Here is a 20730-nt window from a genome sequence, read left to right on the forward strand (position 1 = left end):
CGGCCTCTGATTCGATTAACCCATTGGGAAATAGTAGAACTCACTCCTGCTCACTGCTTATAATTAACTCGTGAGTCTCTTGGTGTGTTGTTCAAGCAGGGAAAGGAGCACACTTTTTCTCAATCGGGTGAGTGATATGGCTTTTGATTTGCTTTACCTTCTGCCTTGTTATCTCTGGGGGAAAACTGATGGAGTGTATAGGCAGCCTGAGCAGTGAGTGAGTATGTGGTCAGTGGAATTAAAGGAAATATAATTGGAAAACAAAAAAAAATGTAGTGTCCCTTTTAACTAGCAAATAATTGCAATTCTCTACTGTACTATAAAACTATAGTAGCATACCCATATGCAACTAAGATACCCTATTTTGTGGGAGGACAGTGTGCTGTATAGTCCTTTTTACTATTACCTTAAGTAGGGTTGCCCTGATACCATTTTCTTTCATGTAATTGGCAAGAGTCCATGAGCTAGTGAAGTATGGGATATACAATCCTACCAGGAGGGGCAAAGTTTCCCAAACCTCAAAATGCCTATAAATACACCCCTCACCACACAAACTTTGCCTCCTATGGAGGTGGTTAAGTAAGTTTGTTCTTGATTTTTATGATTTCTTCTGTGATAAGCGCTTCTAAGCATTCTGAAGCCCAATTCCTCTCAGAGTACAGTGTTTGTCAGAGGGATGTCAAGAGAGTATTTGATTTTATGGTTTTCCTTGCAGGAAATCTTTTCAAGGGCTCTCTGTCATCGGTCGTAGGGATTCATCTCCTACCTCCCTTTTCAGATCGACAATATACTCTTATATACCATTAGCTTTGCTGATAGCTTTCAGTACTGGTTTGGCTATCTGCTATATGTGGATGGGTGTCATTCGGTAAGTATGTATCATTATTTAAGACAGCTATGGTTTGGCGCTTTATGTATTAATATAAAGTTTTAAATATATGTATTTTACTTATATTTGCCATGAGTCAGGTCTATGTTTATTTCCCTTTGCAGTCCAGCAGTTTCGTTATGGGAATCATGTTTTAGGAAGTTTGTCTTACCTGGGGTATAGTCTTTTTTTCAATTTGACTTGTTTTTTCTTGGAAAACTTGCGGGCAAATTAGGCTTGCAAGGGTTATTTATTGCGTCATTCTTGGCGCAAGAAATTTTTTGGGCGCGAATGTGCTTCTATCATCACACAAGTTCGTAATTTCCTGCGTCTTAGTTGATGCTAGGTTGTTTGGCACAAAATTGTGTGTGTTATGAAGCAAGTTGGGTCATTTCCGGATGTTTGTAGGCGCTAAAAAAAATCTCAACTTCCTTTTGCGTCGTGTGTCATACTTGGCGCCAAAAAAAATTAAATTTATTTTACCTCACTTCCTATATGCTCCTTGCCTTCTTTATGCTCAGAGGGCTATGCTATTTGCTTTTTTTGCCAATTTTAGCATTTGCATTTTTTGCCATTCCTGAAACTGCTATATGTGTAAATAAGATATTTCTGTTTAATGTTATTTTTTCTTTTTTACATTTTACAAGATGTCTCAATCTGATCCTGTCTCAGAAGCTGCTGTAGGAACCATGCTGCCTGAACATAGTTCTACCAAAGCTAAGTGTATCTGTTGTAAACTAGTGGAGATTATATCTCCAGCTGTAGTATGTAACAGTTGTCATGATAAGCTTTTGCATGCAGAAAAGGTTTCTATTAGTGCTGGTATAGTATCTGTTGTTCCTTCAACATCTAAAGTACATGATATACCTGTTGATATGAAAAATTATATTGCTGAGACGATTCAGAAGGCTATGGCTGCTATACCGCCTTCAAATTATGTAAAAGATCTTTTAAAACGTCTCATAATACTGATGAAATTTGTAATGACCGGCAACATACTGCTATATCCTCCTCTGATGAGGATCTCTGACTCAGAAGATCCTACTTCAGACATTGACACTTATAAATCATCTTATCTTTTTAAGATGTAGTATATTCGTTCTTTGTTAAAGAAGTGTTAACTTTGGATATTGAGGAGTCTGATCCTCTTGATAATAAATCCAGTAAACGTTTAAATTCTGTCTATAAACCTCCTGTGACTACTTCTGAGGTTTTTCCTGATGCTATTTCTGATGTGATTGCTAAGGAATGGTCTAAGCCTGGTACTTATTTTGTTCCTTCTTCAATGTTTACTAAGTTGGATCCTTTGCCAGCGGCTAAATTAGAGTTTTGGGGAAAAGTCCCTAAGGTTGATGGGGCTATTTCTTCTCTTGCTAAACGTACTACTATGGAAGATAGTACCTCTTTTAAGGATACTTTAGATAGGAAGATTGAATCTTATCGTAGGAAAGCTTTTTATGCATTCTAGCTATATGCTCAGACCTGCCATTTTTATGGCTGATGTTGCGGCTGCATCAACTTTTTGGTTGGATAGCTTAGCACAACGGAAAAAAGACTCTGATTTACATAGCATTATTCGTTTGCTTCAACATGCTAATCATTTTATCTGTGATGCTATTTTTTATATCATCAAAATTAATGTTAAATCTATGTCTTTGGCTATTTTAGCTAGAAGAGCTTTATGGCTCAAATCATGGAATGCTGACATGGTATCTATTTCTAGGTTACTATCTCTATCATTCCAGGGTAATAATTTGTTTGGTTCCCAGTTGGATTCTATTTTTTCCACTATTACTGGGGGAAGGGAGTTTTTTTGCCTCAAGATAAAAAGTCTAAAGGCAAATCTAAAGCTTCTTATCGGTTTCATTCCTTTCGTCAGAATAGAGAACAGAAAACCACTCCTTCCCCTAAAGACTCTGACTCCAATTGGAAGCCATTCTCGAGTTGGAATAAATCCAAGCCTTACAAGAAACCAAAGCCAGCCCCCAAGACTGCATGAAGGTGCGGTCCTCAATCCAGTTCTGCTGGTGGGGGGCAGATTGAAATTTTTTCAAGATGTTTGAGCAGGTTCCTTTCAGAATCATTGAATTCAGAATATTTTCTCTCAGGGGTATCGAATAGGTTTCAGAATAAGACCTCCTGTGAAATGATTTTTTCCCTCTCACGTTCCAACAAATCCTGTGAAAGCTCAGGCTTTTCTGAAGTGTGTTTCAGATCTAGAGCTTTCAGGAGCGATTGTACCAGTTTCAATTCTGGAACAGGGTCTGGGTTTTTATTCAAATCTATTCATTGTCCCGAAGAAGGCAAATTCTTTCAGACCAGTTCTGGATCTGAAGTTTTTTAATCATTTTGTAAGAGTCCCAACTTTCAAGATGGTGACTATAAGGACTATTCTGCCTTTTGTTCAGCAAGGTCATTATATGTCCTCAATAGACTTACAGGATGTGTATCTTTATATTCTGATTCATCCAGACCACTATTGGTTTCTGAGATTCTCTTTTCTAGACAAGCATTACCAGTTTGTTGCTCTTCCATTTGGCCTAGCAACAGCTCCAAGAATCTTATTAAAGGTTTTCGGTGCCCTTCTATCTGTAATCAGCGAGCAGGGTATTGTGGTGATTCCTTATTTGGACGATATCTTGGTACTGGCTCAATCTTTTCATTTAGCAGAATTTCACACAAATCAACTTGTGTTGTTTCTTCAAAGACCTGGTTGGAGGATCAATTTACCAAAGAGTTCCTTGATTCCTCAGACAAGGGTCACCTTTTTAGGTTTCCAGATAGATTCAGTGTCCATGACTCTGTCTTTAACAGACAAGAGACAAATGAAATTGGTTTCTGCCTGTCAAAACCTTCAGTGGCTATGTGCATGGAAGTTTTAGGTCTCATGATGCAGCATCGGACGCGATCCCCTTTGCTCGTTTTCATATGAGACCTCTGCAGCTTTGCATGCTGAATCAATGGTGCAGGGATTATACTCGGATATCACAGTTGATCTACTTAAATCCCAACATTCAACTCTCTCTGTCCTGGTTGTTTAATCCATCATTGGATTATTCAAGGGGCCTCTTTTGTTCGTCCTGCCTGGACTGTGATTTCAACAGATGCAAGTCTCACAGGTTGGGGAGCTGTCCGGGGGTCTCTGACAGCACAAGGAGTTTGGATTCCTCAAGAGGCGAGGTTGCCAATCAATATTTTAGAACTCTGTGCTATTTTCAGGGCTCTTCAGGCTTGGCTGCTATTAAAGAGAGAATTATTCTTTCGTTTTCAGACAGACAATATCACAACTGTGGCATGTGTCAATCATCAAGGGGGGGACTCGCAGTCCTTTAGCGATGAAAGAAGTATCTTGGATAATTTCTTGGGCGGAATCCAACTCCTGTCTAATTTCTGTGATACATATCCCAGGTGTAGACAATTGGGAAGCGGATTATCTCAGTCGTCAACCTTTACATCCAGGGGAGTGGTCTCTCCATCCAGATGTATTTTGTCAGATTGTACAGATGTGGGGTCTCCCCAAAATAGATCTGATGGCTTCCCATCTAAACAAGAAGCTTCCCAGGTACCTTTTCAGGTCCAGGGATCCTCAGGCGAAGATGGTGGATGCGTTAGCAGTTCCTTGGTTTTACCAACCTGCTTACATTTTTCCGCCTCTAGTTCTTCTTCCAAGGGTGATCTCCAAGATCATATTGGAACAATCACATGTGTTTCTGATAGCACCAGCATGGCCTGACAGGTTTTGGTATGAGGATCTTGTCCGGATGTCCAGTTGCCAACCGTGGCCACTTCCTTTAAGGCCGGACCTTCTGTCTCAAGGGCTGTTTTTCCATCAGGATCTCAAATCGCTAAATTTGAAGGTATGGAAATTAAACGCTTAGTACTTAGTCATAGAGGTTTCTCTGACTGAGTGATTAATACTATGCTACAGGCTCATAAGTCTGTTTCAAGGAAGATTTATCATTGAGTTTGGAAAACCTATATTTCATGGTGTTTTTTCTCATAAATTCTCTTGGCATTCTTTTAGGATTCCTAGAATTTTACAGTTTCTTCAGGATGGTTTGGATAAAGGTTTGTCTGCAAGTGCCTTGAAGGGACAAATCTCTGCTCTTTCTGATTTCATAGAAAGATTGCTAACTTCCTGATATTCACTGTTTTGTTCAGGCTTTGGTTTGTATCAAGCCTTTTGTTAAATCAATCTCTCCTCCTCAGAGTCTTAATTTGGTTTTGAAGGCTTTGCAGGCTCCACATTTTGAGCCTATGCATTCTTTGGATTTTAAACTACTTTCTTGGAAAGTGTGGTTTCTTTTGTCTATCTCTTCAGCTAGAAGAGTTTCTGAATTGTCTGCTCTCTTGTAAGTCTCCTTTTCTGATTTTCTATCAGGATAAGGCTGTTTGCGGACTTCATTTAAATTTCTTCCTAAGGTTGTGAATTCTAACAACATTAGTAGGGTAATTGTTCATTCCTTGTGTCTTAATTCCAAGAATACTCTTGAAAGATCTTTACATTCTTTGGATGTTGTATGAGCTTTGAAATATAATGTCGAAACTACTAAAGATTTCAGGAAGACTTCTAGTCTGTTTGTTGTTTTTTTCTGGTCCTAGGAAAGGACAGAAAGCCTCTACCATTTCTTTGGCATCTTGGTTAAAGCTTTTGATTCACAAGGCTTATTTAGAGGCGGGACAGTCACCGCCTCAGAGAATTACAGCTCATTCTACTAGATCAGTCGCCACTTCTTGGGTTTTTAAGAATGAAGCTTCGGTTGATCAGATTTGCAAAGCAGCAACTTGGTCTTTTTTGCATACATTTAATAAGTTTTACCATTTTGATGTATTTGCTTCTTCTGAAGCAGTCTTTGGTAGAAAAATTCTTAAGGCAGCTGTCTCAGTTTGATTTTTCTGCTTATGATTTAAGTTTTTCTCTTGAACTTTATGTGAAATTTATAAGAAAGACTTATTTTTTTGTGGATTTAATTTTTTCAGCGGAAATAGCTGTTTTTATTTTATTCCTCCCTTTCTAGTGACTCTTCTGAGGTCTCCCACATCTTGGGTATTTCTATCCCACACATCACTAGCTCATGGACTCTTGCCAATTACATGAAAGAAAACATAATTTATGAAAGAACTTACCTGATACATTCTTTTCTTTCATATTGGCAAGAGTCCATGAGGCCTACACTTTTTTTATGGTGGTTATGATTTTTGTATAAAAAGCACAATTTTATTTCCATTTCCTCTTTTTGTATGCTTTTTTACTCCTTATTTTATCACCCCACTACTTGGCTATTTGTTAAACTGAATTGTGGGTGTGGTGAGGGGTGTATTTATAAGCATTTTGAGGTTTGGGAAACTTTGCCCCTCCTGGTAGGATTGTATATCCCATACGTCACTAGCTCATGGACTCTTGCCAATATGAAATAAATGAATTTATCAGGTAAGTTTTTACATAAATTATGTTTTTTTTAAGACCTAGTACAAGTACCGATACTTTTGTTCAAATACCCGCCGATACCAATTACCAATACTTTTTTTTAAATGTCATGTGACAGTTTCTCAAGCAAAATACAGACTTGAGTTACAGTTCTTCATAATTATAAAGAAGCTATCTTAAATCATTAAAGATAATAAAATAATTTGCTTGTTGTCACAAAGTTGTAAAAACTAGAAGAAATTTCACAGAAATAAAAATATTACAATAAAATATATTAATAACAACAACAATACATAACAAATATAAAATCACAACCAACCAAAAGTGCAATACGCACTGTTTAATCATGGAGAACAACACTATATATCATATATTACATTGACTAGTAAGCTTTACCAATGATCTCATTACATGTCCAACTCCATTAAAGTCTATAGAGTTGGAAATGTGAACAGAGCATTGGTAAAGCTTACCAATTAAATGTAATCTAAATCTAGTCCTATAATTGTAAGATGAGTGTTCATAGGAATTAACGATGTGTCCTATGAACACTCTTCCTGCAATTATTAAAGCTATGTATGTTCTTCAGAGTACAGTATGTTTTGAGCATAATTGTGCAAGATGAGAACTAGCAGTATAACAGGCAATCTAGCAATTAGAATACATTTTCCAAAAGTTATTGGTGAGTTCTTTTTAAGGAACAGAAGCATCTCTGCATGTTAAGTTTTAAGACGGTTTCATTTATCAGTAAGGACTTTGACTTAAGCTGAACAGTCTTTCACTTTCCACACTACTGCATGGGGCAGAAAGATATTTTTTGGCCATTAAATCTCAGTTTATTAACTGCCCAGTAGTTCAGGGGTTTGTCTTAATGAATTACAGTGATCTCTCCCAGGTAGGCTTCCATTTGTATAGTAGCAGCTTTTGGAGCACTGCTCTCAAACGTAAAATAATACAAATAACAGTAATTTTTATTGGCTGAACAGAAGTGACATTTTTTTAGTTGTCTCCACTCCTTTTTAAAATGAAATGGGAACATGAAGATTGGAAAAGCCGCAAGATGGCATATGGGTAAGATCTGGAGGTATTGATGCATTTGTACAAGTACTGTTGCCAGTACTTGGTATCGGTACCAATACTAGCATCGGTGTAACCCTAACCTTAAGTAAGAAATACTGAATAATTGTGTGCCTAGTGAAATTTATAATGAGTAGGTCCATCCAGTCACTTTACTTCTGATGATGGCACACAACACAACTTTGGTAGTAGGTTACAAGACTTGCATATGTTGTGCGTATTAAAGGGTCAGGAAACACCTACAGATTATTATGTAACATGTTTAGTTTTGCATAATGAAACAACTTTGCAATACATTTCCATTATTTATTTTGTCCCATTTTCATGTAATTTAGCTCTTAAAATGGATCACTTTCTTATTTTAAGAACTTGGAATGCACCCTGCTGACTTCACAGCTATACTAACTTTATGACTGTGACTAGTCTTGTTGTCTGAGGACTAAAGCCCAGATTGATTTCTCAAAATAAGGCAAATGGTCGGTGAAGTTTGGCTATTGATAATTTCAGTATAAAAGATGTTAATTTGTTTTAAAAATCGTTGAGAGGTTATTCTACATCAACACAATAGAAATGTCTTCTAATTACAAGGTATTTACTGTCCTTTTTAAGTGAATGTAAATTTGAATGAATAAGTGCCAGGTTTTTAAAAAAAAATGTTAAAAACAGGGGGACTTTCATTGATTAAATTTACATTGAAGCGTTTTTTTTAAAATACTTACCTTTTTCTTTAGGAAAACCAGACCGACGATCCTCTGCCTTCAGCTCCTCTGTACTTAGCACCGATATGACGAAACCGGCTTCCTCCAATCATTGCGAGCACCCCAAGGCTCTCATTGGAGGAATCCGGTTTCGTCATCCATATGCCAAGTACAGCAGAAGAAGCGGGTGGAGGATCGCCAGTCTGGTTTTCCTAAAAAAAAAAAAAAAGTAAGTATTTTAAAAAAATGCTTCAATGTAAATTTCAATGAATGAAAGTGCCCCTGTTTTTAATAGTATTTCCATCTTAATACAAGGAGAGTCCACGGCTTCATTCATTACTTGTGGGAATACATAACCTGAGGAGGAAGCAAAGACACCCCAGCCAAAGGCTTAAATACCTCGCCCACTCCCCTCATCCCCCAGTCATTCTTTGCCTTTCGTCACAGGAGGATGGCAGAGAAGTGTCAGAAAATTCAGAGTAGTCTCTTATAGAGGGTAGTACTCTTCGGAATGGGACTGGAGTTTTAAGTAGTCTTGTCAGCCTCTCAGTTAGAGCATTGATGAATGTTAGAGTCTGGAGATGCAGGGAGAGTCTTTCTGCGAAACCATCCAGACTCGTATTAACAGCTCCTTAAGCAATAAGTGTTTACGAGTTTCACTGCCTGTTTTCTATCACTCAAGTCTATGTCAGTAGCGATGCTACAACACTGACAAACTTGAGTGGCCGTGTTCCTGTTCCACAGCGTAGATTCTGGTAAGATCGTTTCATTTTGTTATACTTGTAATGATAACGCAAGAAGACAAGGTCACAGTGTGACTCCTTTTATCTGTATAGAATCAAGGGTTAATATCTCCGGAAGGTGATTATTGAACAAGGGGGGATTTTATACATGATTTTTTTGTGTTTTTTGCTGCAACATGTGTGAGATGTGGCTCTGGCAATGTGTGAAGTCAGATAATTCCTTTTTTTTTTATTACTGCGCAGCCTGTTTAGTTTGGGGCGCTTTTTCTCGGCTGCAGGGGCGGTCCTGCATGGCACTCCATGTGACCGGGTGTGGCTTCATTCTCTTCCTTTTCCTGACCGTCGGTTGCAGGAGACGAGAGTGGTTTCTCTGTGGGCCTGTGTCATAGGAGTTGGTGAGTGCCCCGGCCATTGGGGTATAAAGGTGCCATTTATTTTTTCTATAGTCCATATTAAAGGCGCAAGCTATGGAGGATTTTGATTCGCTAGAGAGAACTCCCTCTTGGCCTAAATCGAATGCTTGTGTTTGTGGGGAGGCTACGGTATATCCGCCTGCTCAAATATGTTCCACATGCCTTGATAAAATCTAAAAAGAAAAGATGTTTAGTACCACTGATCCGTCCACCTCTGAGGGGTCTCCGTCCCGTGAGGTGCGTTCCATACAATCATCTCCGAATACAAATGCAGCTTCCCAGTGCACTATTAATCCTACTGCGGGAGGAACCCTGTGGCTGCCAGACTTTGCTGATCAGTTGCAACTGCAGTGTCGGCGGCATTCAGTGCTTTACCTTGCACTAAGCACAAGCAAAAGGTTCAACATTGCTATCCTTCCCAGGGGTCATCTACTCCGTTGGATGTATCTTGGACTTGATTATCCGCTGATGCAGTGGACTCTCTCTGGGTCGGAATCTGTGGCCTCTACACCTCCGGCTGCGGAGGAACCAGTCTTTTTAGGTTTAGGATGGAGAACTTGCGCTTTTTATTAAGAAAGGTGTTAGCTAATCTAGAGATTCCGGAACTGAAGTTACCAGGGGAACCTTCTATTCCTAAGCTTGATAAAGTCTATGAGGACAGGGTGGTGCCCCAGACTTTCTCGGTTCCTGTAAAGATGGCAAATATTATAAAGAATAAATGGGAGAGACTTGTTTCATCTTTCTCCCCTTCTTCTTCATTTAAGAAATTGTGGGGATCTGTCCCTAAGGTGGATGGAGCTATCTCCACGCTCGCTTAGCGCACCACTATCCCACTCGAGGATAGTTTGTCGTTTAAGGAACCCATGGATAAGAAATTAGAGACCCTGTTAAGAAAGATGTTTCAGCACACGGGGTTCGTATTTCAGCCTGCTGCGGTGGTGGGAGCCGCTACCTATTGGTGTGACTCTGTCAGAGATGATCAAGGTGGAGACTCCCCTTGATGAGATATAGGAAGAATTAAGGCCCTGAGGGTAGCTAATTAGTTAATTTGTGATGCAGATATCCAGATTGTTCGCTTGAATGCCAAGATATCAGGCTTTTCTGTTCTGGCCCGTAGGGCCCTGTGGTTGAAGTCGTGGTCTGCTGACATGACGTCCAAATCTAGATTACTTTCCCTTCCGTTTAAGGGAAAGGTTCTTTTCGGGCCAGGCCTGGACTCTATCTTATCCACGGTAACGGAGGGCAAGGGTGCCTTTCTGCTGCAAGATAAGAAGAATACACCTAAGGGTCCTAATTTTTGCTCCCTTTTGTTCGGACAAGTCACGACGACGGTAGCCTGCCACGAAGCCAGAGCAGTCCAAGGGATCTTGGAAACCACCTTAGTCTTGGAATAAAGCCAAGCAGAGCAAGAAGCCTGCCGAGACCAAACCGGCATGAAGGGGCGGCCCCCGATCCGTCTCTGGATCTCGTAGGGGGCAGACTATCTCTTCTCGGAGGCTTAAACGAGAGACGTGCAGGATCCTTGGGTTCTTGAGGTTATTGCCCAGGGTTACTAGATAGGTTTCAAATCTCACCTTCTTAAGGGCAGATTCCTCTTGTCAAGACCAGACAAGCAATGCTTTCCTAGAGAGGATCAGTTCATGACTATGATAGACTTGAAGGACGCTTACCTTCATGTGCCAATACACAAGGATCACTTAAAGTTCCGAAGATTCGATTTTCTGGACCAGCACTTCCAGTTTGTAGCTCATCCCTTCGGTCTGGCTACTGCTCCAAGAGCCTTTACGAAGGTTCTGGGAGCAGTGGCGAGATCCAGAGGTATTGCAGTAGCACCTTATCTAGACGACATCCTGGTCCAGGCTCCGTCCTGCCGGCTGGCAGAGGACCATTCGAGAGCTCTTCTACTTCTTCGATCTCATGGATGGAAGATGAACTCAGGAATGAGTTCTCTGGTTCCTAGTACCAGAGTGGAGTTTCTGGGCACGATAATAGACTCCATATCCATGAAGATATTCCTGACAGACCAGAGACGTTCCAAAATTGCCTCCAACTGTCATGCCCTTCAGATCTCCTCAAGGCCATCTGTGGCCCGATGTATGGAGGTGATTGGGCTCATGTTATCCAGTATAGATGTTATTCCATTCGCCAGGTTTCATCTACGTCCTCTTCAGTAGTGCATGCTGAGGCAGTGGAACGGCGATCACTCTGATGTATCCCAACAGATCTCTCTGGACAACCGGTCGAGGGAATTCCCCTCCTGGTTTCGTCCCAGTACATCAGATTCCAGTCGGACAACATTACCTCAGTGGCTTGCATCAACCATCAGGGGGGAACGAGAAGCTCCCTAGCCATGAAGGAAGTATCTCGGATTCTGGAGTGGGCGGAGACCCACAACTGCTCTCTGTCAGCGATCCACATCTCGGGTGTGGACAACTGGGAAGCGGATTTTCTCAGCAGACAATCGTTTCATCTGTGGGAATGGTCTCTTCGCCCCGAAGTGTTTGCTGAGATTTGCAACAGATGGGCGACTCCAGAGATAGATCTCATGGCGTCCAGACTCAACTTCAAGCTACCCAGATACGGGTCGTGGTCCAGGGATCCCCAGGCAGAATTGATAGATGCCTTAGCAATGCCTTGGGGATTCAACCTAGTCTTCATATTTCCTCAGTTATCACTTCTACCTCAAGTAGTGGCCCGCATCAAGCAGGAGCAAGCATCAACTATTCTGATTGCTCCATCGTGGCCTCATAGGATGTGGTTTGTGGATCTGGTGGGGATGTCATTGTCTCCTCCATGGAGGTTGCCCTGTCGCAGGGATCTGCTGGTACAGGGCCCCTTTGTTCATCAAAATCTAGATTCTCTAAGGCTGACTGCGTGGAGATTGAAGCTTAGTCTTAGCCAGGAGGTTTTTTTCTGAGAGTGTTATTGATACTCTCATTCAAGCCAGGAATCCGGTCTCCTGACGCATTTATCATAAGGTGTGGAGGACCTACTTACTCTGGTGTAAGACTCGTGGATATTCCTGGCATAAGGTCAGAATACTTTCCTTCATCCAGGACGGTTTGGAGAAGGGACTTGCCGCTGGTTCCTTAAAGGGCTCCGTTTGAGCCTATGCATTCTCTTGACATTAAAATACTGTCTTGGAAGGTTCTTTTTCTACTGTCTATTGCTTCGGCATAGTCTCTGAGTTGGCGGCCTTGCAATGTGAGCCTCCTTACCTAGTTTTTCATGCCGATAAGGCTGCCCTTCGCACTGGGTTGGGATTTCTCCCTACGTTTGTGTATGATCGCAACATTAATCAGGAGATTGTAGTTCCTTCCTTGTGTCCTAACCCTTCTTCTTCAAAGGAACGGTTACTTCATAACTTGGATATGGTTTTATCTTCAGGCTACGAAGGATTTTAGACCGACTTCAGCATTGTTTGTCTATTCGGGGAAGCGCAAAGGGCAGAATGCTTCTTCCACCCTATCCTTTTGGCTGAGGAGCATGATTCACTTTTCTTATGAGACAGTGGGACATTATCCTCCTCAGAGGATTACGGCTCACTCAACTAGAGCTGTGGCTTCTTTTTGGGCCTTCAAGAATGATGCCTCTATGGAGCAGATTTGTAAGGCGGCTACCTCATACTCCTTACATACTTTTTCAAAGTTTTTCAAATTTGACATTTTTGCTTCGGCTGAAGCAGCTTTTGGGAGAGAGTTTTTCTGGCTAAGGTCCGCCTCTTTTTTTTTTTTACTCGCTCGTTTTCATTCAGTGTCCTCTAGAGCTTGGGTATTGGTTTCCCACAAGTAATGAATGAAGCCATGGACTCTCCTCGTATTAGGATGGAAAACATAAATTATGCTTACCTGATAATTTCATTTCCATCTGTGCGAGGAGTGTCCACGGCTCCCGCCAAGTTCTCCGTTGGGTGGACCTAAATTTCTTTGGTCTTCTGACACCATTTATACCCTTATATTTCTCCTACTGTTCCTTGTTACCTTGGCAGAATGACTGGGGGATGAGGGGAGTGGGGGAGGTATTTAAGCCTTTAGCTGGGGTGTCTTTGCATCCTCTTGGAGGCCAGGTTCTGTATTCCCACAAGTAATGAATGAAGCCATGGACTCTCCTCGTACAGATGGAAATTAAATTATCAGGTAAGCATAATTTATGTTTTTTTAAAAACCGGGCACTTATTCATTCAAATTTAGATTCACTTTAAGGGCCAAAAACTTGTCCTTTTTTCTTAAACCTCCAAAACATATAGACTCTTAACGATGTCCGTTTTTTCCTCATTCATTTTAAAAGGTGGTTAATGCTGCAAATTGTGTATTACTTATTTACTTTATTATTGAGCCCTACTGCTGGTCGTTTTAATTTACACAGTGTATTGTAATCATTATATTACTATTAAAAAGGTTGAAAAAATGTATTGATTTTTCTTGATAACTTTAAATCTCTGTATGTTGCATCTTGTGCAGTCAACCAAATCAAATTCTTAAATAATCTGCCATGTTATTAAACACTGCAGTATACTTTCATAGTTCCTGGTTCTTATAAGTGCTTGTTTTTCAGTTAATTACAGCCAAGCTTACCCAGATAAGTGCAAACATGCCTTCAAGTCCCGACAGTTCATCAGACTCCTCAACTGGCTCTCCTGGTAATCATGGAAACCACTATAGTGATGGTCCCAACCCAGAGGTTGAAAGCTGCTTGCCTGGAGTGGTTCGTAGACTGTCTTGCATCTTGTCCTCAAAATCTGTTACTTTTATATTTTATAACTAAGTCAAGGCATCTTTATAGATAACATTTTTACATAATTGTCAGCATTTTAACAAACTTATTGCTTCTATAGGAATACTGGGATCATTCTGGGCATTAGTAAATCTGACATCATTGTCAGTATATTTATAAGAATCTTAGCAGTACTCTCCAAATAATATGTGAGTATATGGCAGGGTTATTACTGAATATATTTTACAATCTTTCTTTAAACTAGCCCCACAATCAAATATATACTAAGACAATAAAATGAATATAAATACCTGAATTATTTATTATTAGTAAATATCTATGAACACATTGAAATATATATTTCTAGGAATCAGAATATGAATCAATATTATACGCGTTTAAAAACGATTCAAATATGCTATGCAGAGATCATGCAAGTTCACCTTATTCACAATATAATTTCATTCAGTTAACACAATGAGATTCCAAGATCTTTAACTGCTAACATCCAAGCAATACAATTTTAACAATGCTTAGTTAAACAATAGGACAGTATATATTCTCTAATTGAAACACTAGAAGTTATATATATTATTTGTGCCAACCATCAAACTCTGAGTTATAACTCTATATTTGCACAGATAAAACAAACTTAGCATTAAGGATACATGTTTAGCAATACACAGACTACGAATATAAACTAAAATATAAACTGCTCTTTTAAATCTCTCAACTATACTTTAAACTGCAATGACTGCATATATCTTATTTTAAATGATCACATATATAAAAAAAATTTTTTAAAATATTACCTGTAATAAGTAACCTTTTTATATATATATATACTTTACCAAATGATTTTCAGCTTCAAGACTTGTCCCACCTCATATAAAAATAAGTGTAATTGCAATCGATAAGAAAAAGTATGGCCCACTTTGATTATAGTTTGACTGTGTCCCACGCAACAGTTTTCAGTCAGTTTCCAAAATCAGCAGTCCAGTCTCCTTTGCTCATCCTGCATTCCAACTTATATTGTATAATCATTGGTGAGGAATATGGGCGGCCCTTCGTAACCTTGTCCCTTCTGATTAGGCAACCTGGCAAATATGGTTGCTAGGGAAAATGCACCTTTGTTAGCAACCAATTGTCCTCTAGCTGTAATTCCTGCATCGCAACACCGGATTCTGTCCATCGAGGGGCCACAGGACAAACAAAACAGATTAATTTAACCATTTCTAAACATTTTACAATATTTCCCATATAATGATTATATTAAACAATACTATAACATTGCATTAATCAATTACAATATTAATTATAGATGGGACAGTATCATATAATTGTTCTTGATTATTCTGATACCAAATACGTTATGTTTCTCCAACATTGGTGTGTCCGGTCCACGGCGTCATCCTTACTTGTGGGAATATCTCTTCCCCAACAGGAAATGGCAAAGAGTCCCAGCAAAGCTGGCCATATAGTCCCTCCTAGGCTCCGCCCACCCCAGTCATTCTCTTTGCCGTTGCACAGGCAACATCTCCACGGAGATGGCTAAGAGTATGTGGTGTTTAGTTGTAGTTTTTTTATTCTACTATCAAGAGTTTGTTATTTTAAAATAGTGCTGGTATGTACTATTTACTCTGAAACAGAAAAAGATGAAGATTTCTGTTTGTGAGAGGAAGATGATTTTAGCAGACAGTAACTAAAATCGGTTGCTGTTTCCACATAGGACTGTTGAGATGAAGTAACTTCAGTTGGGGGAAACAGTTAGCAGACTTTTCTGCTTAAGGTATGACTAGCCATATTTCTAACAAGACTGTGTAATGCTGGAAGGCTGTTATTTCCCCTCATGGGGACCGGTAAGCCATTTTCTTAGTCTCAAACAGAATAAAGGGCTTAATATGGGCTATAAAACTGGTAGACACTTTTATGGGCTAAATCGATTGCTTTATTTGGACATTTTATACATGTTTATGCTGATAATTCACACTTATAAACTTGGGGAACGTTTTTTAACGTCAGGCACTATGTTAGACACCTTTTCCAGTCAGGAAGGGCCTTCCCAGTTGTAGGCTGAGCCTCATTTTCGCGCCTTTACTGCGCAGTTGTTTTTGAGTACAAGACATGCAGATGCATGTGTGAGGACCTGAGAGTAGTTGGAAAAGTTCCTAGAAGGCGTCATTTGCTATCGTATTCCCCTCTGGGCTTGGTAAAGTCACAGCAAAGGCTGTAGCTGGGACTGTATAGGGGGTACATTCATTATTTTAAGGGTTAAAGCTCTGAAAATTGGTGTGCAATACTTTTAATGCTTTAAGACACTGTGGTGAAATTTTGGTAAATTTTGAACAATTCCTTCATATATTTTCACATATTCAGTAATAAAGTGTGCTCTTTTTAAAATTTAAAGAGACAGTAACGGTTTTGTTTTAAAACGGTTTTTGTGCTTTATTGACAAGTTTAAGCCTGTTTAACATGTCTGTGCCTTCAGATAAGCTATGTTCTATATGTATGAAAGCCAATGTGTCTCCCCCTTCAAAATTGTGTGATAATTGTGCCATAGCGTCCAAACAAAGTAAGGACAGTACTGCCACAAATAATGAAATTGCCCAAGATGATTCCTCAGATGAAGGGAGTAGACATGGTTCTACATCATCTCCTTCTGTGTCTACGCCAATTTTGCCCACGCAGGAGGCCCCTATTACTTCTAGCACGCCAATGCTTATTACCATGCAACAATTGACGGCTGTAATGGATAACTCCATAGCAAATATTTTATCCAAAATGCCTGCATATCAGAGAAAGCGCGATTGCTCTGTTTTAAACACTGAAGAGCAGGAGGGCGCTGATGATAATTGTTCTGTCATACCCTCACAACAATCTGAAGGGGCCATGAGGGAGGTTTTGTCAGATGGGGAAATTTCAGATTCAGGAAAAATTTCTCAACAGGCTGAACCTGATGTTGTGACATTTAAATTTAAATTAGAACATCTCCGCGCACTGCTTAAGGAGGTGTTATCTACTCTGGATGATTGTGACAACTTGGTCATTCCAGAAAAATTATGCAAGATGGACAAGTTCCTAGAGGTTCCGGTGCACCCCAACGCTTTTCCTATACCCAAGCGGGTGGCGGACATAGTGAATAAGGAGTGGGAGAAGCCCGGCATACCTTTTGTTCCCCCTCCTATATTTAAGAAATTATTTCCTATGGTCGACCCCAGAAAGGACTTATGGCAGACAGTCCCTAAGGTCGAGGGGGCAGTTTCTACTCTAAACAAGCGCACTACTATTCCTATCGAAGATAGTTGTGCTTTCAAAGATCCTATGGATAAAAAATTGGAAGGTTTGCTTAAAAAGATTTTTGTACAGCAAGGTTACCTTCTACAACCCATTTCGTGCATTGTTCCTGTCACTACAGCAGCGTGGTTCTGGTTCGAGGAACTAGAAAAGTCGCTCAGTAGAGAGACTCCATATGAGGAGGTTATGGACAGAGTTCACGCACTTAAGTTGGCTAACTCTTATATTTTAGATGCCGCTTTGCAATTAGCTAGATTAGCGGCGAAAAATTCAGGGTTTGCAATTGTGGCGCGCAGAGCGCTTTGGCTAAAGTCTTGGTCAGCGGATGTATCATCCAAGACAAAATTGCTTAACATCCCCTTCAAGGGTAAAACTCTCTTTGGACCAGAATTGAAAGACATTATCTCAGACATCACTGGGGGAAAGGGCCACGACCTCCCACAAGATAGGCCTTTCAAGGCCAAGAATAAGTCTAATTTTCGTTCCTTTCGTAATTTCAGGAACGGACCGGCCTCTAATTCTGCATCCTCTAAGCAAGAGGGTAATGCTTCACAGTCCAAACCAGCCTGGAAACCGATGCAAGGCTGGAACAAGGGTAAGCAGACCAAGAAGCCTGCTACCGCTAACAAAACAGCATGAAGGAGTAGCCCCCGATCCGGGACCGGATCTAGTGGGGGGCAGACTCTCTCTCTTTGCTCAGGCTTGGGCAAGAGATGTTCAGGATCCCTGGACGCTAGAAATAGTTTCTCAGGATTATCTTCTGGAATTCAAGGAACTACCCCCAAGGGGAAGGTTCCACATGTCTCACTTATCCTCAAACCAAATAAAGAGACAGGCGTTCTTACATTGTGTAGAAGACCTGCTAAAGATGGGAGTGATACACCCAGTTCCAATGACGGAACAAGGAATGGGATTTTACTCAAATCTGTTCGTAGTTCCCAAAAAAGAGGGAAACTTCAGACCAATTCTGGATTTAAAGATCCTAAACAAATTTCTCAGGGTACCATCGTTCAAAATGGAAACCATTCGAACGATTCTACCCACTATCCAGGAAGGTCAATTTATGACTACCGTGGATCTAAAGGATGCGTACCTACATATTCCTATCCACAAAGAACATCATCAGTTCCTAAGGTTCGCCTTTCTGGACAAACATTACCAGTTTGTGGCCCTCCCATTCGGATTAGCCACTGCTCCAAGGATTTTCACAAAGGTACTCGGGTCCCTTCTAGCGGTTCTAAGACCGAGGGGCATTGCAGTAGTACCATACTTGGACGACATTCTAATACAAGCGTCGTCCCTTTCAAAGGCAAAGGCTCATACAGACATCGTTCTGGCCTTTCTCAGATCTCACGGATGGAAGGTGAACATAGAAAAAAGTTCTGTCTCCGTCAACAAGAGTTCCCTTTCTGGGAAAAATAATAGATTCCTTAGAAATGAGGATCTTTCTGACAGATGTCAGAAAGTCAAAACTTCTAAGCGCTTGTCAAGTTCTTCATTCTGTTCCACGTCCTTCCATAGCTCAGTGCATGGAAGTAGTAGGGTTGATGGTTGCAGCAATGGACATAGTTCCTTTTGCGCAAATTCATCTAAGACCATTACAACTGTGCATGCTGAAACAGTGGAATGGGGACTATACAGATTTGTCTCCAGTGATTCAAGTAGATCAGAAGACCAGAGATTCACTCCTTTGGTGGATATCCCTGGACCACCTATCCCAGGGAATGAGCTTCCGCAGACCAGAGTGGGTCATTGTCACAACCGACGCCAGTCTAGTGGGCTGGGGTGCGGTCTGGGAATCCCTGAAAGCTCAGGGACTGTGGTCTCGGGAAGAGTCTCTTCTCCCGATAAACATTCTGGAACTAAGAGCGATATTCAATGCTCTCAGGGCTTGGCCTCAGCTTGCAAAGGCCAGATTCATAAGATTCCAATCAGACAACATGACGACTGTTGCGTATATCAATCATCAGGGGGGAACAAGGAGTTCCCTGGCGATGAAAGAAGTAACCAAAATAATACAATGGGCGGAGAATCACTCCTGCCATCTATCTGCGATCCACATCCCAGGTGTGGAAAACTGGGAAGCGGATTATCTGAGTCGTCAGACATTCCATCCGGGGGAGTGGGAACTCCACCCGGAGATTTTTGCCCAGTTGACTCAATTATGGGGCATTCCAGACATGGATCTGATGGCGTCTCGTCAGAACTTCAAGGTTCCTTGCTACGGGTCCAGATCCAGGGATCCCAAGGCGACTCTAGTGGATGCACTAGTAGCGCCTTGGACCTTCAACCTAGCTTATGTGTTCCCACCGTTTCCTCTCATTCCCAGGCTGGTAGCCAGGATCAAACAGGAGAGGGTCTCGGTGATCTTGATAGCTCCTGCGTGGCCACGCAGGACTTGGTATGCAGACCTGGTGAATATGTCATCGGTTCCACCATGGAAGCTACCTTTGAGACAGGACCTTCTTGTTCAGGGTCCATTCGAACATCCAAATCTGGTCTCCCTCCAGCTGACGGCTTGGAGATTGAACGCTTGATTCTATCAAAGCGTGGGTTTTCAGATTCGGTGATTGATACTCTGGTTCAGGCCAGAAAACCGGAAACTAGAAAGATTTACCATAAAATATGGAAAAGATATATCTGCTGGTGTGAATCCAAGGGATTCCCTTGGAATAAGGTAAAAATAAGGTAAAAATTCCTAAGATTCTTTCCTTTCTGCAAGAAGGTTTGGATAAAGGATTATCTGCGAGTTCTCTAAAGGGACAGATTTCTGCTTTATCTGTCTTACTACACAAACGACTGGCAGCTATGCCAGATGTTCAAGCATTTGTTCAGGCTCTGGTTAGGATCAAGCCTGTTTACAGACCTTTGACTCCTCCCTGGAGTTTAAATCTAGTTCTTTCAGTTCTTCAAGGGGTTCCGTTTGAACCTTTACATTCCATAGATATTAAGTTGTTATCTTGGAAAGTTTTGTTTTTGGTTGCTATTTCTTCTGCTAGAAGAGTTTCAGAGTTATCTGCTCTGCAGTGTTCTCCGCCCTATCTGGTGTTCCATGCAGATAAGGTGGTTTTGCGTACTAAGCCTGGTTTCCTTCCAAAGGTTGTTTCTAACAAAAATATTAACCAGGAGATAGTTGTACCTTCTTTGTGTCCGAATCCAGTTTCAAAGAAGGAACATTTGTTACACAATTTGGACGTAGTCCGTGCTCTAAAATTCTATTTAAAAGCTACAAAAGATTTCAGACAAACATCTTCTCTGTTTGTCGTCTATTCTGGTAAAAGGAGAGGTCAAAAAGCGACTTCTACCTCTCTTTCCTTTTGGCTTAAAAGCATCATCCGATTGGCTTACGAGACTGCCGGACGGCAGCCTCCTGAAAGAATCACAGCTCACTCCACTAGGGCTGTGGCTTCCACATGGGCCTTCAAGAACGAGGCTTCTGTTGATCAGATATGTAAGGCAGCGACTTGGTCTTCACTGCACACTTTTGCCAAATTTT

The 20730-nt window shown here is 40.8% G+C and overlaps 1 protein-coding gene across 1 annotated transcript in view; it reads left to right on the plus strand.

The window, feature by feature from the left end:
- Positions 1–20730, plus strand: part of USP9X (ubiquitin specific peptidase 9 X-linked) — a gene marked incomplete in the record, with an annotated part of 1177890 nt that overhangs the window by 762327 nt on the left and 394833 nt on the right. The window contains 1 exon segment of the mRNA XM_053706481.1: positions 13782–13931. Within this exon segment, the coding sequence (XP_053562456.1) occupies positions 13782–13931 (150 nt within the window).

The sequence above is a fragment of the Bombina bombina genome, chromosome 3, assembly GCF_027579735.1.
Source record: "Bombina bombina isolate aBomBom1 chromosome 3, aBomBom1.pri, whole genome shotgun sequence".
In the NCBI taxonomy this organism is placed as follows: Eukaryota; Metazoa; Chordata; class Amphibia; order Anura; family Bombinatoridae; genus Bombina; species Bombina bombina.